General features: G+C 53.9%; 1 protein-coding gene and 1 long non-coding RNA gene across 9 annotated transcripts in view; one reads left to right on the top strand and one right to left on the bottom strand.

Moving 5' to 3' along the window:
- The window catches only part of DNM2 (dynamin 2), an 82,689-nt gene that overhangs the window by 40,118 nt on the left and 21,298 nt on the right, over positions 1-21,273 (bottom strand). For all 8 annotated transcript variants that reach the window (XM_072947705.1, XM_072947708.1, XM_072947709.1 and 5 more), the window contains exons 2-4: positions 13,749-13,822; positions 3,372-3,521; positions 1,800-2,003 (exon numbers count right to left, since the gene is read on the bottom strand). In XM_072947705.1, the coding sequence (XP_072803806.1) occupies positions 1,800-2,003; positions 3,372-3,521; positions 13,749-13,822 (428 nt within the window). The remainder of the gene's footprint in view (positions 1-1,799; positions 2,004-3,371; positions 3,522-13,748; positions 13,823-21,273) is intronic.
- On the top strand, positions 3,518-4,392 carry LOC140688469 (uncharacterized). Its single transcript, XR_012063194.1, has 2 exons — positions 3,518-3,679; positions 3,923-4,392. It is a non-coding gene; the product is annotated as an uncharacterized lncRNA (long non-coding RNA).

Below are 21,273 nucleotides of genomic sequence, written 5' to 3'. Positions count from 1 at the left end.
AGCAGCACGGGCTGGCGACCCTGGGCCACTTGGGGTCCACTTGGGCCCCCCACTTTCACGCCATGTAATCAGGGACAAGCCGTAACATCACCTGCCTGGACCCTAGTTTCCCTCAGGTCAAATGAAGACAGTAACACAACAGTCTAAGGGGGTGGTCCATGAGGATAAGCCTAGCACGGGGCAAACGTTCAACCAGGAAACGCGGACCACCACCGTCACTGGTACGATCAGCACCAGCATCTTGCTGCTGCAGCGTCAGAGAGAAACCTCATGGAACTTGAACCCCAGGTCAGAATCTCCATGCTGTGTTCTCTGGGTTGCGTGCAAAGTCCCAATGTAACGTGCAAACCCACGACGACTGTTTCTAGGGTAACTTCTCACCTGAATGGCCAAAATTCCACTCTGGAACCCATGGAATTCCTCCTCGCTGCAGTTTGCCCAGAATCAAGGGAACCCTGCCGATCAGCTGCCCCCACCGGTGCCTGAGGGGCCCTCTGTGCTAGCCGTGTGTGTGTGTGTGTGTGTGTGTGTGTGTGTGTGTGTGTGTGTGTGCCTGAGGGGCCCTCTGTGCTAGCCGTGTGTGTGTGTGTGTGTGTGTGTGTGTGTGTGTGTGTGTGTGTGTGTGTGTGTGTGTGTGTGTGTGTGTGTGTAAGTACATACGTACATACAGAGGGAAGCCTAGGGAGACCCCTGGTGGGTGCTAAGATGGGTGTTACAGGGGTGATGGCCATGGGCACTGGCATCACCTTTCTGGAGAGTAAAGGAGCCACCACCATGAATACCCACAAAGTTTGTGCCAGGTGGGGAAGGGAGAGGCAGCTCGAAACAGAGAGATTTAACTGGGGAAGGGGTCTAGGGGTATCGACTCTATAGAAAATGTTCACCTCCCCTGTCCTTCCTCTTGGTCACCTGGCTCTAGCCACGCACTGGCCTCCCTGCTGTGTCCTGGGCACCCCAGGGTCAAAGTACACCCCGCTTCTTTAGCACCCACTGTTCGTCTTGCTGAATTTTGCTTCTTTTCATCATTTTGGTCTTGTATAAAACCTCATATCTTCAGAGGCTCCTGACCCCCATCCCACCCTGGCCACCCTTAAAGGGTTCTCTTTTCTTCCAGTGCTGTCCACCACCTGAAGTTATCCCAATGGCTTATTTCCTTGCTGGATTCTGTCTCCCATACCAGAAGGGCCCCAGTCAATTCTGTCCCCAAGGTGGAAACAGAGCCTGGCACATAGCAGGTGCTTAACTGGCATTTACTAAAAGAATGGCCAGGGGAAAAGTTTGACCCAGAATGCCCTGAGCCAGAGATGCCACAGTCTCTACTACTCCCTACTGCCCCAACTTGCTCCATTACCTCATCATTCTTTCCCCTTCCCTGCCTGACCCCTGAGCAGTTATGGAGAGATCTCCAGTCCTCTCAGCATCTCTACAAGTTAGGATTGCTGTTCCCACTCCTGCAGGAGGGACCAAGCCTCAGGGAAACTTCTAGAGGTGGGATTTGGACTCACATTGTACCCAAGGAGGGCTGAGCTTTTCCCAGCCCCCTAAACTAGGTTTCTGCACAGGTGAAGCAGGGACCACCGTGCCCAAGGAGGAATGCCAACTCTCACACAAAGGCCTCCTAGGGGAATGCCCCCTCATCACTGCCAGCCCTCGTGGGAAATGCTGGGTCCCAGGCTTTTTCCCAGGGAGGCCATGTGCCAAACAGAACGCCAGTGACTTGGAATGAAGGAAGCAGGGCAAGTCGCAGTGCTCTGAGGCGCGAGGATAGGGGAGAAGCTGCTGTGGGGCTTGGTGGCTACCTTGTGGGTCGACCTCCTTGGCCAGCTTGAGGGCATCTGAGTTGGCCAGGTCCATGTTGGCGGGGGTGACAGCGAGGATGAGGCTGCTTTCCCGGCTGATGAACTGCAGGATCATGTCCTTGATCTGGTACTCGATGTCTGGGGGCTGGTCCCCCACAGGCACCTTGGTGATGCCCGGGAGGTCGATGAGGGTCAGGTTCAGCACTGGGAGGGAAACCAGAGGGAAAGGCCATCAGAGCCGGGGGAGGGGAGGCACGCACAGCCCTGCAGGGACCTGGCCCCCTTCCCCAAGCACTGGGGGTCAGGCCTCAGGACTTCTCCGGCTGCTCCAACTGGATCCTGACTTTTGACCCAATAGCTCCTTGTAGGATCCCATCCTACAGACACCCTCCCTGCGCTCTATTTCAGTGATACAGGTTTCTATTGGTGGGGGAATTAGGTGTTATTTATTTATTTAATGGAGGTACTGGGGATCAAACCCAGGACTTTGTATATGCTAAGCACACACTCTACCAACTGAGCTATACCCCTCTGCCCATTTTTTTTTTTTAATGAAGTGACTCTTTTTTTTAATTGAAGTATAGCTGATGTACAATAGTACATAAGTTACAGGTGTACAACACAGTAATGCAGAGGTTATACTCCACAGTTATTTTCTGAGGTTATACTCCACAGTTATTATCAGTGACAGTTTTAAACCTGGACGTTTGCATTTGCAGATTGCAATTGCTCTCAATGGCTAAATAAACTGCAGCTTGTCGATTCAGCCAATACCAAGCAATTATTAAAAACAAAAAGATGACATTCTGGTAAGAAACACACTGAGATGCATTTATACAAAAAAGAGGCATCAACGATTTTTATTTTATGCTACGATGTGAGTAGAAGTGGTGGCCCACACAGAACTGCCTACTTATGCATCATGTATCATTTAAAGAACATAGAATATATCTGTAATATCGGGGGTAGGGTAGGTTTTTGCTTTTATAACTTTTGAATATGAGCCAGGTATAGGCATCATTTATTCAAAAATTAAAAACATTTAAAAACTCATCACAGAGAACCCACAGTGAGGCGTTAAGAGCTGGCTGGAAGATTCACCAGATGCCATCTCAGTTAGCAATCCCTGCCACTGCGCCAGATTGTACACGGTTACAGGCTGCTTGTTCTGTTTAAATGATGCAGTTTTCAGATCAGGACCTTATGCAGAAAAATTTCTGGCTTTCTGGCTCCTTTTAAGGAACAAGAGGACTTGGCTGCCTTGGGCTGGCATCGCTGTGTGGCCATCATTCACTTGGGAGCCAAGCCGCAGCTGCCTCTTTGAAAGGAACAGACCAGCTGCATTTTGCCCCTGTCCCCACCACTCCCTACAGTCCTGGCATGCTGTTTTCCTTCGAGCTGCGATCGATTTCTCAGTACCCTGTTCTGATCACAAATGGGAAGATACAGATCAAGAGGGCTGCCTGCTGGTGAAGGAAAACAGGAGGGGGCATATTCTTTGCGAGAGTGAGGCTGACCTGACCCATGACCACCCGGGACCTGCCCCCACGTGGCAGGCCCCTTGCTGCCTACCATGTGGCGAGTAGACCCGCAGGTTGATGGGTACTGGGGAGATGCCTTTGTTGGTCCCCGTGACCCTGTCGGTCTCCGTTTCGATCTCCTGTCGTACTTCATCAAAGTCTGTAAACTTTTTGGACTTGCAGTGCAAAAACTCGGCATATTCTGAAAAGGGAGGAAAGATACTCAAAATGAGGAAGAGAAGCAGTCTCACTGTGGGTGGGGAGCAGACAGCCTGGGACATGTGCTTTGTCCAGCAGAGAAAATGAAGACTCAGTCCCAGGCCCTCTAGGAATGCGGGGAGCAACAGATTCATTCTCTCGGCAAGTATCTGAAGGGGTCCTCCTGAGACCGAGCCCCCTTCTAGACCTTGGGGATTCCACAAGGTACAAAAACTGGCAAAAAACCATAATTCAGGGGAACGGACATTCTCCTGAAGCATTCTGCAAAACTACATGTCATGACACATTATAAGTGAAAAAATAAAACAAAACCACCACCAAGGTGGGTGTGACCAGCACTTACTCTTTTTTTTCCCCCTTTTTTCTTCATGAACGGAACACAAGAGAAATACAAGCATACATCACCCGGAGCGTGGTGATGTACGTTTGATGATGGTGATGGAGCATCTCCCTCGCTGTGGATCAGTCAAGAGAGACACGAACCGCTGCCCTACTGGGACTCTGAGCCGCCAGCGCCCTCCAGTCTCACGAGCCCCCTGGCTTGTGTCCGTGGGACTCATTGTCCTCCTTCTCCAAGGCCCTCGTGCACGATGGGGAACAGGACGCCACTGCTGACCTGGCTAAAGCTCACCTCAGTCTCATGGGGCCCCCTTGACCTAGATGTGAACCCCTCAGGAGACATGTTTTCTGGCCTCTTCAGGGCTTCTGAGCCCAGGGTGTCGGAAAGCTGTCATTAACACTGAGATGAAGGGTAATTTTAAAAGTGACTAAAAGTTCTGGTCCTACCATTAAGCTAGAGAAATCCAAAGCACAGATACGGATAAAGCGGGAATTAAAAAACATTCATCACAGGCGCTGAGTCTATAGGCGTTTATTGTATGATTCCTCGACTTATATAGGTTTGGATTTTCATAGTAAATATTGGAGAGGGGGGACCTTCTAGGCCCAGAGATCATGGCTTCTGTAGTGATGACAGAAAAAATGGAAGTAAGTCTCGCTGACCAACAGCCTAAAAACCTGGCCCACAGCAGAGACGTAGAGGTGTGCACTGCAGCTCTGTGTCTAAGAGTGAAATAGCCTCGATGTCCACCAGGAGGAGACCTGGCTACAGAAATCACAGCACAGATGAACCAGCTGCCTCCAAAGGATGCAGAAAGAGTCTGTGACAGGGAAAGGCCAGGCAGGACTAGAATCTCTACCCAGAGGATTTAACACAGCATAAAGAAATGAATGCAAGGAGGTTCGCCATCCCACCACCAGACCTTAACAAACTGTGGCCAATAGTCAGCCCTTGCTTCTGGTCAGGACCGGCACATGGTCCCCTTTGCACCTCACGAGTGAGCACCTTAGCAGGCAGGCATCTCCATAAAGCCCGTATCACAGATGAGGACACTGAGGTCAGAGAGTTTGTGAAGCGATCTGGCTCAAGGTCAATGGTGGGGCTGGGGTTTGGAATTCAGAGGTAATCTGTCTCCAGGAAGTGATTCTCAAGTCACATGGCCTTTGTGAAGCACAGGAAGGCTCTGCACCTCTCTGAACCTCCACTGCAGGGCTCAGGGGGACTCTGTGGGCTCAGGTCACTGAGGATCTTGTCTGATACGGGCACTGGCCACTCAGGAGCAGGGCAGTGAGGACACTGGCTGGAGGGTGCAGGATCAACCACCCCACTCCCATCAGCTGACCCAGTTCCCAAAGACAGTCATGCTCCAGCCCTCCACAGGGACAAGAGGAAATACTCAGCTGCTCTTCCTGCAGCAGTCACCAAAAATGGAACAGTCCCCCACCCCCCCAAAGCAAACATCAGCTTTCTTCCGGTTCAAGGCCCTGGGCTCAGCACTCGTAAGATACCACCCTCCTTCCAGGACTGTAGGGGAATGTAGGATGAGACAGGGGCTGAGTACCAGGACACAGGCCCTGCCCCTCCAAACCTGCCAGGACTCACCTCCTCCTCCTCCAAGGCCAGCCTGCCTGTTGCCTCTTCCAGGGAGCCTTCACTGACTCCACACCACCTGGCACCCCATCCTACATTTTGGGCCTCCTGCCCTGTCAGAACCAGACTACCCTGGCTCGTGTTTATGGGACGAGAACCTGCCAGCTGAGGCCTCCCAGAGCCCAGTGTGCTGGCAGCCTTCCCTTCTGCTAAGCCCTTTATGCGAGTGAAAGATGTGCAGGAGACGGTGCTGTAAAGCCACGCCTTCTTCCCCAGAGGGTCAGTGGACAGCAGAAACCATACCCTCTGTGCCCAAGAGGAAGGTCCAGGAGCCAGCCAGGTCCACCCTCACCGCCTGCGGTCTTTACTGGGCTCTTCACTTTGGAAACGTGCTAGATTCCAGGGTCACATCAAGGTAAGAAAGCTTCCACCAACCACGCTTCCCCACCGCCCCCAAGAACTGACCCCCCTTAAAGCCAGACCTTGGCCTCCTCTACTTGAAACCCTCCACAGCTCCCACCTCAACCCAGTAAAAGCCATGTGCCCAGGGCCCTGCAAAATTTCCTCCCCCTACCCCCAACTTTGGACCTCAGTTCACTCCCCTCCAGCTACACTGGCTCCCCTGGTTTCTCATACTCCCAGCCCCCTATTCCTGCCTCAGGGCCTTTGCACTGGCTCTCCCCTCTGACTACAGACACCCTTACGGCCCCTTCCCTCTCCTCCTCAGGTTTCTGCTTGAGTGTCACCTTCTCCTTCTCTGTGAGACCTGCCCTGACCCCTAAGTGAGATGACAAACCTCCTCAGTCTCTTTCCCCCCTCCCTTATGATATTCCAAGCACTCGCCACCTTCTAATATAGTTTACCTTATGATTCTGCGTATTTTCTCTGATCCCCATGAGAAGGTCCACCCTACGGGGCAGGGATCTGAATCTATGCTGTTTTGTGTTCCAGGGAGGGGCACAGTGAGCTCACAGTAGGTGCTTCATAATTATGAGCACAACTGAATGGCTCTGCCGGCAAGGTAATACGGCTCCTACTTCAGCTTTTGAGGTGGCCCAGCACCCCCAAGGCCACCAAGCTGGATATGTGGGAGGCTGGACAGGAATAGGGTCTGGTGGGCACACCTGTTGCCTTCCCCTCCCCACCTCCATCCCAAAGCACTTCCTGACAACACAGGCCCAGCCTGGAGCCGGGCTCTGAAGGGGAAGATGGACACAGCACAAGCGAGGCACAGCAGGTGCCAGAGGTGCTCAGAAAAGAGACCTAACATACCAGGAAGCGGAAGGCGCCTCCTGGAGGGGTGGCCTGTCTGACTCAACCCTGGCACACCCCAATGTGACGGAGGCAGGCAAGGGCAGGGGTGGGCAGTGGGCCCGTGCCTGCAATGACCACTCTGAAGTGGGGCCAGTGAACACACTTGCGGTACTTCTAGAAGGAGGTTCTGCCCTCCACCCAGGACTTGCTCCCTGCCTCCCTCAGGTCTCGGCTGAGGCCCCCGCTGAGCACATGGGCTTCAGCAGGGCCACCACCCAGCCCTGTCGCGGCTCTCCACACACCAACATACCATGTGCTCGTGTATCCCCTGCTAAAGGCAAAGTTAGTTGCAAGAGAAGGACTACAGGGGAATTGGTTTTGGTCTCTGCTCTCCCTGGTTGCCGCTTAATGAAACGGAATTATCAAGTGGCCTGCTACAAAGCATCAGGTGCTCAAGTCTAGGAGGACACCCCCAACCCCGTGACTCCCACGTGGGTCCCCACGGTGCTCAACAGCCAAGCCCCCACCTCGAGCAACCCCCAAGCATGCTCTTCAAGAAGGGGCTCTCAGAAGGGAGGTGACAAGCGCAGGCCGCCACCTTCTCGGGGTTAGGGTGCTCAGGCACAAGGAAGCAGCCCCATGGCAGAGGCCACGGCTCCCTCAGCCTGACTTCTCATGGGGTCTCTGGGCCATCCTGGTTTTTGTTTTTGTTTTTATTGAAGTACTGTTGATTTACAACGATGTGTTAGTTTCTGGTGTACAGCAAAGTGATTCAGTCATATATCCATTCTTTTTCAGATTCTTTTCCATTACAGGTCATTACAAGAAATTGAATATAGTTCCCTGTGCAGGACTCTACTGTTTATCTACTTTATATATAGTAGTTAGTATCTGTTAATTTTCAGCTCCTAATTCACAAAACACAAACAGACTCACAGACATAGAAAGCAAACTTATGGTTACCAGAGCAAAAGGGTGGGGGGAGGGATAAATTCAGAGCTTGGCCCTCCTGTTTTAAAGGAGCTCAAGGAGGCACAGTCAGCTCACCCTCCCTACCCGAAAGGCAGACCAGGCCACGTGCCCCTTAGCATTTCTTAAGAATCACCAAGTATCAAGGTTCTGGTGGGACAACTTGCCTTCAGCCAGCCCTGCCCCTCAGGTGTGGAGAGGGCAAGTTGGGCACCACAGCATGATCTGGGGAGGGGACAGGAAGAGAGGGACATGGGAGTACCTAGCCATGCCCACAATGGAACAGGACAACACAGAACCCAGCATTAAGGGTTATGTGATAAAGCAATCGAATTCCATAGTGCCTGGGCCACAGAGGGCGTGCAACTTCCGAGGCTGTCTGGGGTCTCAGTGCTTTGAATGAGGTTTGGGGAGGTTCTGCCCTGATCTCTGTGGACATATTCCATGCTTTATCCACTCTCAACCCAGCAAAGAACAGAAGACCCAGGGTGACCCCTGGCAGCGGAGATGGGGTCTGCCTTCTCCAATCTGTCGACAAATGTGCTGGTCTGGTCGATACGATCCAGGAGGACCAACCTGGGGCTCAAACACCCTTGGGAGACCCCGAGGACCACATAATCAAAGGGACCTGAACTTGAGGGACTTCCAGAGCTTTTAGTCGACCAGAAAGGGGGCAAAACATGTGGCATCTCTCATGTTTGAATCCGTTTGGTTCCCCAGATTTGAGACAATCCTTGAATACCTCCCATTCTAGGATGCCACCGGGAAGATGTGACACTGCGATTTACAATAAGAAGTATGTACCTGGTCTTCCCTCCATTTCTGACCCAGAGCTTCTAAAATCCTTGCAATGTTCCAGTGATAGGAGTGATAAAGGAGTCTTGATATTCACAGGCCCCTTTCAACCACACCTGAGTTTATGTTAGTGTGGTAACTTGGAAAGCACCTGAGGATGGGGGAGTTGGTTGTCAGGGAAACCAAGGATGTGATTAGAAGGCTGGAACTTTCAGTCCCTTGACCTTCGGGGCTAGAGGCTGAATCAAGCACTAAAGTGAATGATTTAATCAACATTCCTACCTGATAAGGGCTCCATAAAACTCCAAAAGGATGGGGTTCAGAGAACTTCTAGGTTGGTGAGCAGGTGCAGGGGCTGGGGAGAGCGGCAAGTTCAAAGAGGGCATGGAAGTTCCGCAGCCCTTTCCCTATGCATCTCTTCCATCTGGCTCTTCCTGAGTTACATACATTCTTTTATAATAAAACGGGAATCCGGGGGGTAAAAGGTTTCTCTGAGTTCTATGGGCCATCTAGAAAATTGATAGAACCCAAGAAGGGGCTCACAGGAACCTCTGATCGACAGCTGGTCGGTCAGAAGCACAAGTGACAGCCCTGGCATCTGAAGGAGGTAGGGGTACAGCCTGGTGGGACTGAGCCCTTAAGCTGCAGGATTTGATGCTGCCTCCAGGCAGGCAGTGTCAGAACTGAGTTAACTTGAAGGACCCCCAATCCGTGTCCACTGGGAATTGGAGACCTGCTGGGAGATGTGGGGAAAAACACACACCAGAGAAGATGACAGCCCCAGGCTGGCCCCCCGGCTGGCCCCCACCTGACCCTCACCAGCTCCCAGCTTGGTTTCCTCATGGAGACACAAGGCCGTGCCCCGCCTGCTGCAGGGTCTATAGGTTTTATAGAACGGGGGCCCTGCCAGGCCCAGGCTCCCGGGAAAGGTGCAGCATGCACAGTTGCAGATAATCCCACCTCAGGGGCACAGCAGCATCCCTTATGGCACGCCAGGCACCAGCCCTGAGCTGATGGGGCCTGTACGGCATGGGAGGCCCTGGGCCGGGCACGGGGGAGAGCAAAGGACAAAGCAATCGGCAGCCCTGCTCTGGGGGCACTGATGTTGAAGCAGGGGGAGAGAGAGACCATCAGAAACACAAAAGAGCAGGACAGTGTCTCATAACACACGCTGCAGAGGAACTAAGGCAGCAGGGCTGGCGGTGGGGCTGACCCGAGGGGGGAGGGGGAGGAGGGGAGGAGGGGGAGGGGAGGAGGGGGAGGAGGAGGGGGAGGGGGAGGAGGCGGCGGCGGCGGCCTGGTGTTCCAGGCAGGAAGCAGAGTGAGGGCGAAGGTCCGGAGGCGGGAACAACCCAGTTGGTCTGGAGGATGAGATCTGGGCACCAAGAGGAGGTGAGGTCCCAGAGGCCATGAAGCCTCAAGAAGAAGGCCGAGAGCCAAGTCCTGACACCTCCTCTCTGGCTCCTGTGAGCCCCAGCCAAAGACAAGGCTGGGAGGGGAGCCTTAGGAGGCCTGGTTGTCCACATTCCACACAAGAACAGTCTCCAGCACCCAGAGTTTACAAGGCCCAGGAGTGGCTCCCAAGGAGGAGCAGGTTCACCCATGAGCCACCAAACTTCCTGGTGGCTGTGGTCTGAGGTAATTTTTAAACCAAGCCGATTAGTAACAGCTCACAGAGACCTGCCTGGATGGGGAGAAGCCGGGTGCCCCTAGGCAATGCAGGAGTCAGAGAGTTAGGGCCCCGTAGTACTAGGGACACCAGACCCCACAGGATGTTACGGCCACACCACAGCCTCATGGGGTGCCACGGGGTGCCAGGGCCACAAGGGCATCACCACTCTCACCCCCATTTAACAGACGAGGGGGCCAAGGCAGAGAGGGAAGCCACTTGCCTGAGGCCCCAAATAGGTAGGGGTGGCAGCCTGGCTCCGGAGTCCTGTCCCTGAGACCCAGCTGAACAGTCCAGTCTCTAGCAGCAATGCAGCCCTGCGCAGCCCCAGCCCTCACTGCACCCTGTGCTGTGCTCAGCTTCCCCACTCTTACAAGCAGGGCGTCTTCCCCAGCCCAGGGGCCTCGGTCATCCATACCTGGGCTCCCCACCATGAGGTCACTCCAGACTGCGCTCACCCCCACCATGACACCGCCCTGGGCCAGGCCCCATCACCTCTCACCTGGTGCCAGGCTAACCTCTCCCTGGCCTCCCCACCCACACTCCTGTCCCTGCCTGTCCCTCCTCCACAAGGCAGCCAGTGGGCTAAGCCAGTCTCTCCATACCCTTAATGCCACTTAGGATCCTAATCCCTGAATTCCCTCACCACACCTGCCAGGATGTGCCACCTCGCACTTGACCGCTCCCCAGCCTCACCTCGCAGCTTCACAACACAGTTGTTGCCCTGCCTAGAACGTCCTCCCTGGGCCCCTGGCCCAAAGTAGACCCAATGCGCGATATACTATCCCACAATGGCCTGAGCTTCACCCTCCTAGCCCGACCATAGCAACCTCATGTCTGCCGCATCCAGTAGGCTGAGCTCAGGGAGGGCCAAGACCCTCAGCATGCTCACACTGCCTCCCTGGCTTTTGGTCAAGGCCCAGCAAAAATCTACTTGGGGCATTAAGACACTGGGAATGCCATGGCCAGGCCAGGGAGGGGGAGTATGCAAGCTGGGACACAGCAAGGAAAGCTTCCATGTAGGACACCCTGGACCCTGCTCCCCCATCGCTCCTCCCAGCCCCAGCCCAGCAGGATCCAACTACGTCTCCATCTCCACGGATGCCACTCCATCCTCGCCTGCCTCAGGGTACCTGCTCCCACCTCCTCTTGGGTCCCTCTGCCCCAGCACAGCTCCCTGTGGTCTCTCCTCCACCAGTGGCCACAGAATCTGGTCGAATCACACCTTGGCCTAAGGCCACACCCCTAAGAATGCATTTAAAACTAGGCTTTCAAGATGACCTCCTGTGTGCCCTCAGGCAAGTGGCTTGGAAGTCTGCTCCCTCCTCTGTAAAACAGGGTGGCAGGAATGGAGATTTCAACATCAATCCAGGTCAGGCACTGGGCAGATGTGCACCCACAGTTCCTGCCCTCAGAGTTCCCACTGGGCTGTCACTTGTCATGTGCTTCTCCTCCCTTCCCCCACACCCAAGGAATTTCAGTTCCTCCACGGTGGGCATCACACTTCAGGGTCTTCACACATAGCACTCTCTGCTAGGAAAGAGAGCTCCCCCTGCCCAGACACACCCCGAAGCACCTGTCAGCGTCAGCTGTAACATCACCTCCTCAGACAAGCCCGGTGATACCCCCACCCCTCCAGGACGCAGTTAGTCACCCTCCCCCCACACCACACACACTCCCATGTGGTGAAGGTCATGCCTACGTGTCTCCCTTCTGGACTCACCCCAAGTCTCCCCCTGTATTGTCCCCCAGCACTGACAGGAGTGCCAAGAGAGAAGGTGACAGGTGGTGGCAGAGGCCCTGAACCGGCTTGCGGCATGCAGTAAGTGCTCACTGGACCACCGCTGGGTGACAGCCACTGTGGAGGTGATAGGGGAGCCCTCCCACTATGACAACACCAGAGACCTTCTAGTGCTGGAAGCCAGCCAACCTGTTCTCCCAGCAAGCTGTCTCCAAACAGGCCAGCAGCAAGCACAGAACACTGGAATGGCACCACTCAGCAAGGGGCTGGAGTGTGCCAGGCACTGTTCTACAGTGAAGAACACGGTCTTCACGGCAACCCACAAAGGCGGTACTATTATTATCTTCACTGTCCAGACAGGAAACACGGCTGTGACCAACAGTCCTTCCCCAGGGACCAGACAGCCAGTAAGCCACAGAATCAGTATCTGAATCTGGGCAATATTAGCTCCCAGACCCCACCCACCAGGGCAGAGGTTTTCCCAGTGTGGCCAGGGCCCAAAAGCATCAGCATCACCTGGAAATTCATTAAAAATGCAGATTCTTACTCCCTACCTCCTACCAACAGACTGAATGGAAAACAAAAACCCAACGGGACAAGCCCTACATGACTGTGATCTCGCTGGCATCTGAAAACCACGGCTCTGTCATTGCCCTTCCCGGCACAGCTGACTGGACACCGGAACTCAGAAACCCAGAGGAGGCAGCCCATCACCTTTCCCCTGGCCTACGATATGGCAGAGCTCACAAAGGGGACGTACTGGACCAATCAGCTGCTGTCTCTCACTAGTGCCACGCCCCCCCCGCAGGTGCGTTGGGCAAAGTCTGAAGATGAAGGCAAGAGGGTGCGGCTAGGGCCAGCTCAGAGTGTAGTCGGAGGCCTGATCCAGCCTGGGCGCCCACTAGAAAGGCAGGTAACCTGGCTAAGCCTCAGTTTCCCTGTCTGTGAAATGGGAGAGTATGTCAGTTGCCTTCCCAGCATGGGGGTGTTTAACATGACCCGTGGTGCTGCTGGCACACACCTAGCGCTGAACAGATCAGTGCTGATATTTCAGGTCAGTGGGGAAGCAGCATAGAGACCCCTGGGGGCCCTGGAGAAAAGAAAGGCCCCCTCCCCAACAGCTCCCCCCTCCCCTTCCAGCTTCTGACTTGAGATGCTTTCCAAGGAGGCTTGACTGGGTTTCATGCTGGGAAACATCCCCATTATTTTTTCAGATTTGTGTGGGAAGAACAGAAATAAACCGAAAGGACAGGAAAAAAATCTGTATGTGGGTCATTCTATATTCAACAGGCCGAGTCTCTTCCAAAAGTCAATGTTGTAGTTAAAAAGGAAATGGTGGGAATGCTGCTCTGATGAAAAGAGGAGACTGGACAATGAAGGATAACATGGATTGATTGGAGCAGCTGCAGAACCAGCCAGGGAAGATATGCAGAGGACAATTGGCAACATGCTTATGGACTGGGCATTAGATAACATGCAGGAATGACTTTTCTTGGGTGTGGTCTGTGAGTGTAAGAGAGTGCTTTTACTGCAAGGGGAGGTGCACTGAAGCATTTCTGGCTGACATATCACAATGTCTGCTACTGATTTTGAAAGCGTTCAGCAGAAACATGTCATCTTCAATAGAGCAAGAAACATGGCACCTGGTGGCCTGGTCACAGCTGAGGACACTAGGGGTGGGTGGAGGTTGGAATCAATGAACTGTGCTTCAACTTCCCGGCACATGTGGGAAATGTGAACCCAAACCCAAATGGCAGCCCAAGACCCGAGGCTCATCATAAGCCCCCTGGCTCCTGCGGGGCACCGCATCCACGACCGTTTCCGGTTGCAGCTGTGAGCCTCCCCATCGTACCTGTTTTTGAGTAGATGAGCTGCAGAATGAGAGGCCGCCGAGTGACAATTCCTGAACCTCGGGGAAGGAAGTCCCTGTGGGAGGGGAAAGGGACAGAAATTACTCATGAGGCCGGCTTGTGGGGGCAGGAAGTGTGACCACATATGGTGGAGCAATCCCCTCTTGCAATCTGGGCGACCTCAGCAAAGACACCAACCCCAGCAGGGCACCAGGAAACACTCTGGCCTTGGAGGGTTCTGAGGCCAAGGAGGGGCAGTGGAGGGACTGGATTGAAGGTTGGTGACAAATGGAACCATTTCCCTTTGGCTGGGTATGCTCCAGTCCCAGCATGCCCAAGGGGCTCTTTCCTTGACAAATATTTGGAACATCTCCCCCAGGCCCAAAAGAGATCAGTACATTTTTTACATACATTTTTAAGATTAATATAATGCCATATGTCTGATATAGAGACTCAAATAAAAGAAAAGTACTTAATGACAAAATGTGATGTGTTTCATGTCCCAGAAAGACAAATCGATAGAGGCAGGAAGTGGATCAGTGGTTGCCCCGGGGGGTGGGAAAGAAAGTGGGGGAGCTTTCTAGGGTGATGGAAATGTTCTAAAACTGCACTGCGGTAATGTTTACTAACACTTACTATAAATTGACTAAAAACCCACTGCATTTGAAATGAGTGCATTTCCTAGCATGTAAATGATCCCTCAATAAAACTGTTTTATTGTTTAAAAAATCCTATGTACTTCACTATGGAAATACTCAGGCACTGCCTGCACTGACCTACACTAACACGCCTACAGTCACGCAAAGTGGGAAGACCGGAAGCCACCCTGGACCACTAAGAAAGGAAAGCAAAAGAGCAGGGGTCCAGGTTGGCACAGAAGTAGAAGCGGCATTTTCAGAGATCACTAACGCCGTGCAAAGGATTCTTCATTCTTTTGTGTAAAATGGAGAAAGGTTCTAGACTCAGGGAATTTTAAACAAGGTTTGCATCCAGATAAATGTTTAGATTACATGGTATTTGTGCAGAACTTGGGCAGGTGCGACTCGCAGAGGCAAGCATCCTTGGTGCTATCTTGCTCCCAGTACTGTGACAACCCCTGTGTCTGGAACCCCTCATGGGGACTCTGAGGAGCCCCAGAGGAGGTTGCTGGTCCTCAGTCTGGGCTGGGAGCCAGAACCCCCGAGAACCAGTTATCCCAATGGGCGGATAAGGGAGGAGGCGCACCCTCACCACACACCACATACTAGGGGGTGCAAGGCCCATTGGCCTGTGGGCGGTCCCACCACACTTATGCAGCACCTCCTCTGGCTGGGCACGAGGACGTAGTGGTGACCACACGCACAGCAGGCTGGCCTGCAAGATGAGGAGCCCTCCACAGGCTGCATGGCTCTGGAGGTCCCATGGGAGCACGGCTAGTAAACAGAGTAGACAGGCCCCAGGATGGGTGGCGGTGAGCAGAGAAGGCAGTCAGGAGGCAACCGTGCTGGTCAAGGCAAGTAACAACCGGGGCTGGACTGGGGGATGGCAAGGACAGAGGGCAGTCAACAGACATTGGACAGAGTCAAGAGGAGTTTCAGAGCCAGCCGGCCATGATGAGGGGACAGGTCGCATGGAGAACCTCAGAGGAAGGGAAGGGCCAAAACAGAGGGAAGAATGCCGCAAGGGCACACACACAAGCCCCCGTGGGGTGAAGCCTGCTGCCTCTGGCAGCAGTCAACCCTCCACACCTTGGGTGCTACCCACAGGGCCACGTTCCTGACGATGACAAACAACCCAGGGGCCACAATGGCCCTGCTCAGAGCACTTCCCGCCCACTTCACATAGCACAACATACCCTGATTGTGACTCCCATTCTCCCATTTGGCAGATAAGGAGATTGAGGAGCAGGGAGGATTCGTGACCTGGCCAAGGTCACGAGCTTGTCCCACTCAAGTACCACTCACATCTACTGAGCACATGGAAGGTGCTGGGGAGACAAGCACAGAAATCCTGACGAGGACCACATGAGATTGGGGGGGCCAAAGGAGACACACTCTGGGGGTAAGAGGGCTTGGGGGCCAGATGGTCAGGGAAGGTCTCTCTGAGAAGGGAAAACAAAGGACCTTCATGTAATTGGGTGCGGAGTGGGCAGGGCTGGGAAACAGCAAGGGGCCACGTGCAGGTCACCAGACCCCGAAGTCAGCTTTTTACCACCGCCCCTTCACAGCGCAAGCAGCAGCCCTGCAGAGCACCTGGAGCACAGGTGGCCTTGGTCCTGGCTCCCTGGGGCCCTTGGCCACCTGGCTCACAGGCAGAGACCCAGGAGGCAGGGACAGGAGACACCTGTGCATCAGAGATGAGGCAGGTCAGAAACCATGGGCGCCGGTCTCCGGCACTGAATCACAACAGCAGCATTGACCGTGTGCAGGTCCTTCCCAAGAATCTCCCGCTCCACCTCTTCCACGTGAGTGGAACGTTTGTCAACGACCAAACAAGACAGGAGCAGTGTGGAAGTAGAATCCCCAGGGTCCCACCGACGTGGCTCCTCCTCGCTGCTGTGCATCATCAGGGATTCCCTTTCCTTGCTGACCCACACTCCACTGCAAGGACGGACCACAGTTTGTTCATCTGCTTACTAACTGATGGGGTTTGGGAGTCTTCCCTGTTGGGGAACAAATAAAGCTGCTATGAACATTTGCATGCATGCCTTTGGTTGACATACGCCCTCGTTTCTCTTGCTGAGTCATAAGGTAGACCTGACCTTGATCAGGCAAAACTCGTCTCTGTTGATAGGTATCAGAGCAGTTGGTTCCCTCTGGGGGAACAGAAGAATTTTCTGGCATAATGACAAGGTCCTCTATCTTGATCTGACCAGTGCACACATTTATTTCAAAAATGAAGGTATACACTTAAGATTAGGACAATATACCATATCTAAATTAAATCTCAAGAAGGTCACAAGTACAAACAAGTCCAGGAAGAAATGTACATGAAGACTCAGATACACAAGCAGAGAGAGAAGACTCCATTAAAATTTTCCCAAGGAGGAAGGACATAGCTCAGTGGTAGAGTGTGTGCCTAGCATGCACAAGGTCCTAGGTTCAATCCCCAGTACCTCCATGAAAATAAATACATAAATAAAATAAAACCGTTACCTCCCTCTTCCCCTAGCCCCTCCCCCCAAAAAAAGAAAAGAAAAGAAAGAAAATTTGCCCATGGAAACAGCACAATCTTGCTAGTTTCCCAGTAAGAAGAAAAGTTCAGATCTAAAGAACTTTAAAGCCCCTGGGGGAGACTTAACTAAATAAATGATGGTCCATCTACGTCACTGTGCAGCCACACACACAAAAATGCTCTTTATCTCCTGACATAGAACGGAACTTCCTTCTGGGTGTACTTAGTGATGAAAACAAAAGGTGCAGAAGAGCGTATGTCTGTGTTTTGCAACTGAAGAAAATAAAAAGCCTCAAAACAGAGCCCAGGGAGGCTGGGGCCCGCTGGGAGGGAGAGTCATTGCATGTCCCGGAACATCTTTGAATTTTGCATCATCCACATGGATTACTGACTCCAAAAAAATCATTTGTTTTAGAGTAGCTAACAGTTGTTGAGAGTTCCCTGTATGCCAGGCAGAAAGCTGAGTTCTTTCTGTGGATTTAACCCATTTAATTATGACAAGATCCAAAGAGGTGGGTCTGTGAGCTCCATTTTATGGATGTAACCAGGCCCAGAGGTTGGGCACCTGCCCACAGTCACTCAAGTCCAGGAGTGGCAGGGGTGTGGACTGAAAACCAAGGGTCTGAACCTCTGACCACCAGGCCCACTGGCCTCTGGGCCTGTCTGTCCGCTGTGGAAGCCGCAGGCATCTCCCTGGCCAGGACCAGGCTTTCCGCCACTGGCGTTGGCACGTGCTGTCCTATGACTGCTCTGGGTGTGTGTGGGGGCCCAGGCCCCATAAGCACATTGGTGACACCACAGACAACAGACAAGGAGAGCCTCAGAAGAACACGAGGGCCAGCGTGATGCCCAAGAGAATTCCAAAAGCTCTGGGCCCTCGCAGGGGAAAGTGGCTTTCTGGGACTGGGATGCGGTGGCAAGTGGGACCTTGCACACCAGGCCTGGGAGTGCCAGGAGCCCTGGGATTCGCTCAATTGTGTTTCCAGAAGCTCCCAGACTGTTGAGTAAAAAGAGTAGCACCACCTACTCTTGGTCTGGACAGCAGCCCCCCCAGAAATCCCTGAGGGGCTCAGTGAGGAGGGGCCTGTCCAGCTGTGCCACCCAAAGGGCTTCCTGGCATACGGCAGCAGAAATACTCTTGGGGCTTTCCTGGCCTGGATGTTGGAAAAAAACTGCCTCTCCCAGACAGCTCTGCCCAGACACGGAGTGTCTACTTATCTGGAGGCAACTTTCAAGCCTCAGTCATCTACTTCCTCCTCCTCCACCCCACCCACACTCCCCAAGTCACCAAGTCCCTCCCTCTGACTCAAGGTGCCCAACTCCTTCCTCTCTCTTCCCTGCTGCCACAAGGGCCACTGTGCACCCAGGCTGCCCTGAATACTGTGTGCCCTTGGGCCAACTTCCCTACCTCTCTGATCTGGGTTTCCCAGTCAGTAATGGGGAAACTCCTCCCACCTCAGAGCGCAGCTGGGTACCAGACAAACAGGAACCCTAGGACTCCCCGCTGCTCTGGCTTGAATGACACCTCTCTAGGGAGATTTCTTCCACTCTCATTCACATCTCCAACCCCTCATATCTCCCTCCTGCACCTCATTTTTCTCCAAAGCACTAACCCTCTATATGTTACCTACCTGCCCCTTTCTGCCCCTCCCCGTCATGTCAGCTCCCCAGAACAGGATCTGGGGTTTATTCTGCTCCTTGGCACACAGTAGGTGCTCAATAAGTGTTAACTATGATAATCTCTGCTCAATTTCTGGTCTCTAATCCATTGGGCCCAGGCCTGGCCCCGGGCCTCTGACCCATCCACCTCCCAAGTTATATGTGTTTATCCTCCTAAAACAGAGACCAGGGCCTCCAAGCCTCCCTAATCTAGAGGCCACATGCCCAATTCCAGGACTGGCAGGGTCCCCCCAGCCCATACCACGAACCCCAGTGCTGTCCCATCCCTAGCTGCCACCCCCAACCTCAGCCTCTGGATCTCCCTTGCACTTCTGGCCTACAAGCCTTTGCAAGGGCTGTTCCCTCTGCCAGTAAACCCTTCCCCTCAGGCTCTGCCCTCCTACCTGCGGGCAGATGTGGTGGACTGCACCCCGCCCTCCTAAATGCAAGCCCCTTCCCACTCCCACCAACGTGGCCTCCAGTGGGGGTCTAGTCCTGTGACAGGACTTTACCCGGACTGGTCACCCCTGGCTCCCCAGCACCTAGAACAGTGCCTGCCATACAGCAGGTGCTCATTAACTATTTGTACGAGGGAAGGAGAAGGAATGTGGACTCTGGAGCCAGACAGCCTGGACTCAAAGCCCAGATCTGCTCCCACCCTGGGCAGGTCTCTGTCCTCTATGGGAACTAGATCAGCCATCTGTGGGACAGGATGCCACCCATCCACCAGGATGCGTGACCTGGCATGAGTCACTCCATACTCTTGGAGCCTCAGTCTCCAGGCTTAACATGGGCCACCTCCCCTTAGAAGGTGACGAGGGCTCTGGGAAAGGCAGCAGGGGCAGGGAGGGAAGGGACTGGCAGGAGGCAGCACCAGGGGCCAGTCAGAACTGCAGGCTGTTTGTTTACTGTCTTCTGAGCAGAGGACAAAGCCTCTCCAGGAACCCTTTGACTTCCAGCCCCCAGGAGGGTGGAGAACGCAGGAACAAAGGAGATCAAAACCCCAGGAGAGGGGAAACATACAGATAGGCCAGCAGAGGACAAGTCAGCCACCCTCACCGGAGCAGCCTGAGGGCAGAAGGCAAGGCAAGCACCCTCGATTGGGATGCCTTCCTCATCATCACAGACTCGAAGGGTCACCTAAAGCCTTGGTGTGGCTGGAAGACCTCCAGCCACAGGAAGAGCCCCTGGGCCAGAGCTCCACGCCCAGCCTGCTCTCTCAGGCTCTGACAAGAACCCATAAAGGGAACAGTGGCCGCCTGCCCAGCCCAGCTCCAACCCCATCTTGGGTAACGTCTCGGCAAACCCAGTAACCCCCAACCACCTGGGCGGCCTTTGTAGTTTTGCTAGAACAGAAATAGAGGTAGTCACTCAGTCTCCAAGGCCTCAACATTCAGCCTGTGCACACTGCATTGGTCCTAGCCCCAGTCCTGCTTCTTTATCCACTCCCCCTCTCAACACCATCCGACAGTAACCATTGGTAACCCAGAGCCCAGCCTGCATTCAGTGTCCCTAGGCAGGTGCCACTGTGTCCTTATGGTCACCCCAAGGGCCAGGCAGGGTGGTTACACCCTGACTCAGACCACAGACCAGGGGATCCTCCTGCCTCTCACCCCCAACCCTGCTCAGCAAGTCCTGCTGGGTCCACCTCCACGCAGCCTGAACGGGCCCATTTCTCTCCACGTCCAAGGCCTTGGGCCTGGCCCACCAGCACTTGCCTGGACCAGCACAATGGCTGCCTATGGACACCAAGGCAGGGCATGGTCCCCTCTGTTCAGAGCCCTCCCAGGCTCCTATTTCACTCAGGTTAAAAGCTCAAGTCCTCCCTGCAGCCCACACAGCCCTCCCCACGTGATCTTCCCAGTCACCTCTCTGCCCTCTCCTCCCCCTACTCTCCGCTCGCTCACTTAGTTCCTGCCACACTGGCCTTCTCCATGTTCCCCAAACACACCAGGCATGGTTCTGCCTCAGGGCCTTTGCACTGGCTGCTCCCTGGACCTGGAACCCTCTCCCTGCAGCATTCACAAGGCCAGCTGGCAACTCCTGGTCAAATGGTCTCCTCCCCATCCCCAACCCTGCTGTGGAGCCGCTCCCTCTCCATCATACACCATCCTGCTCAGCTCTCTACTCATCACTGCCATCTTCTAGTGGTCTGCCCCTTCCCACCCAGCTAGCCATTAGAGTGGCAGCCTCACTGGGACTGGCAGGTTCTCAGGTCTCTCCCCAGATCCCAACACAGAGCCAGTCATGAAGCAGGTGATCAATACTTGCGGGATGAAGGACCGAAACTGCCATTGTACAGATGAGGCAACTGAGGACAATGGGACAGGTCATGGGCGCCTCACTGCCTTTCACAATCCCACACCGGGGTGACACCCTTCACAAAATCCCCAGCAGGCGCTTCCCTGCTCAGGAATCCTGCAGGTTACAGAGCCAGCCCCGCCCTGGGCACTCAGCCAGAGTGTCACCTGCTCCACGGTCTCATATGGCAACCAGGCCAGGAGCAAAAGCAGGAAGTGGCCCTGGGGACCTGGCAGCCCTGACTCTGGGCCTCTCAGACCCAGGCTGGAATCCAGGGGCTGCCATTTCCTTTCTGGACACTCTGTGCAGGTCAGGTCACATCTTTTTGTCTCAGTTTCCTCATCTGTTAAATGAGGACAATGTCACCTGCCTTATAAGGTAGTTTGAAGGGTTTAGAAAAGTTCTTACCATGGT

The sequence above is a fragment of the Vicugna pacos genome, chromosome 22, assembly GCF_048564905.1.
Source record: "Vicugna pacos chromosome 22, VicPac4, whole genome shotgun sequence".
In the NCBI taxonomy this organism is placed as follows: domain Eukaryota; kingdom Metazoa; phylum Chordata; class Mammalia; order Artiodactyla; family Camelidae; genus Vicugna; species Vicugna pacos.
This window is presented reverse-complemented; position numbering and strand designations above follow the sequence as displayed.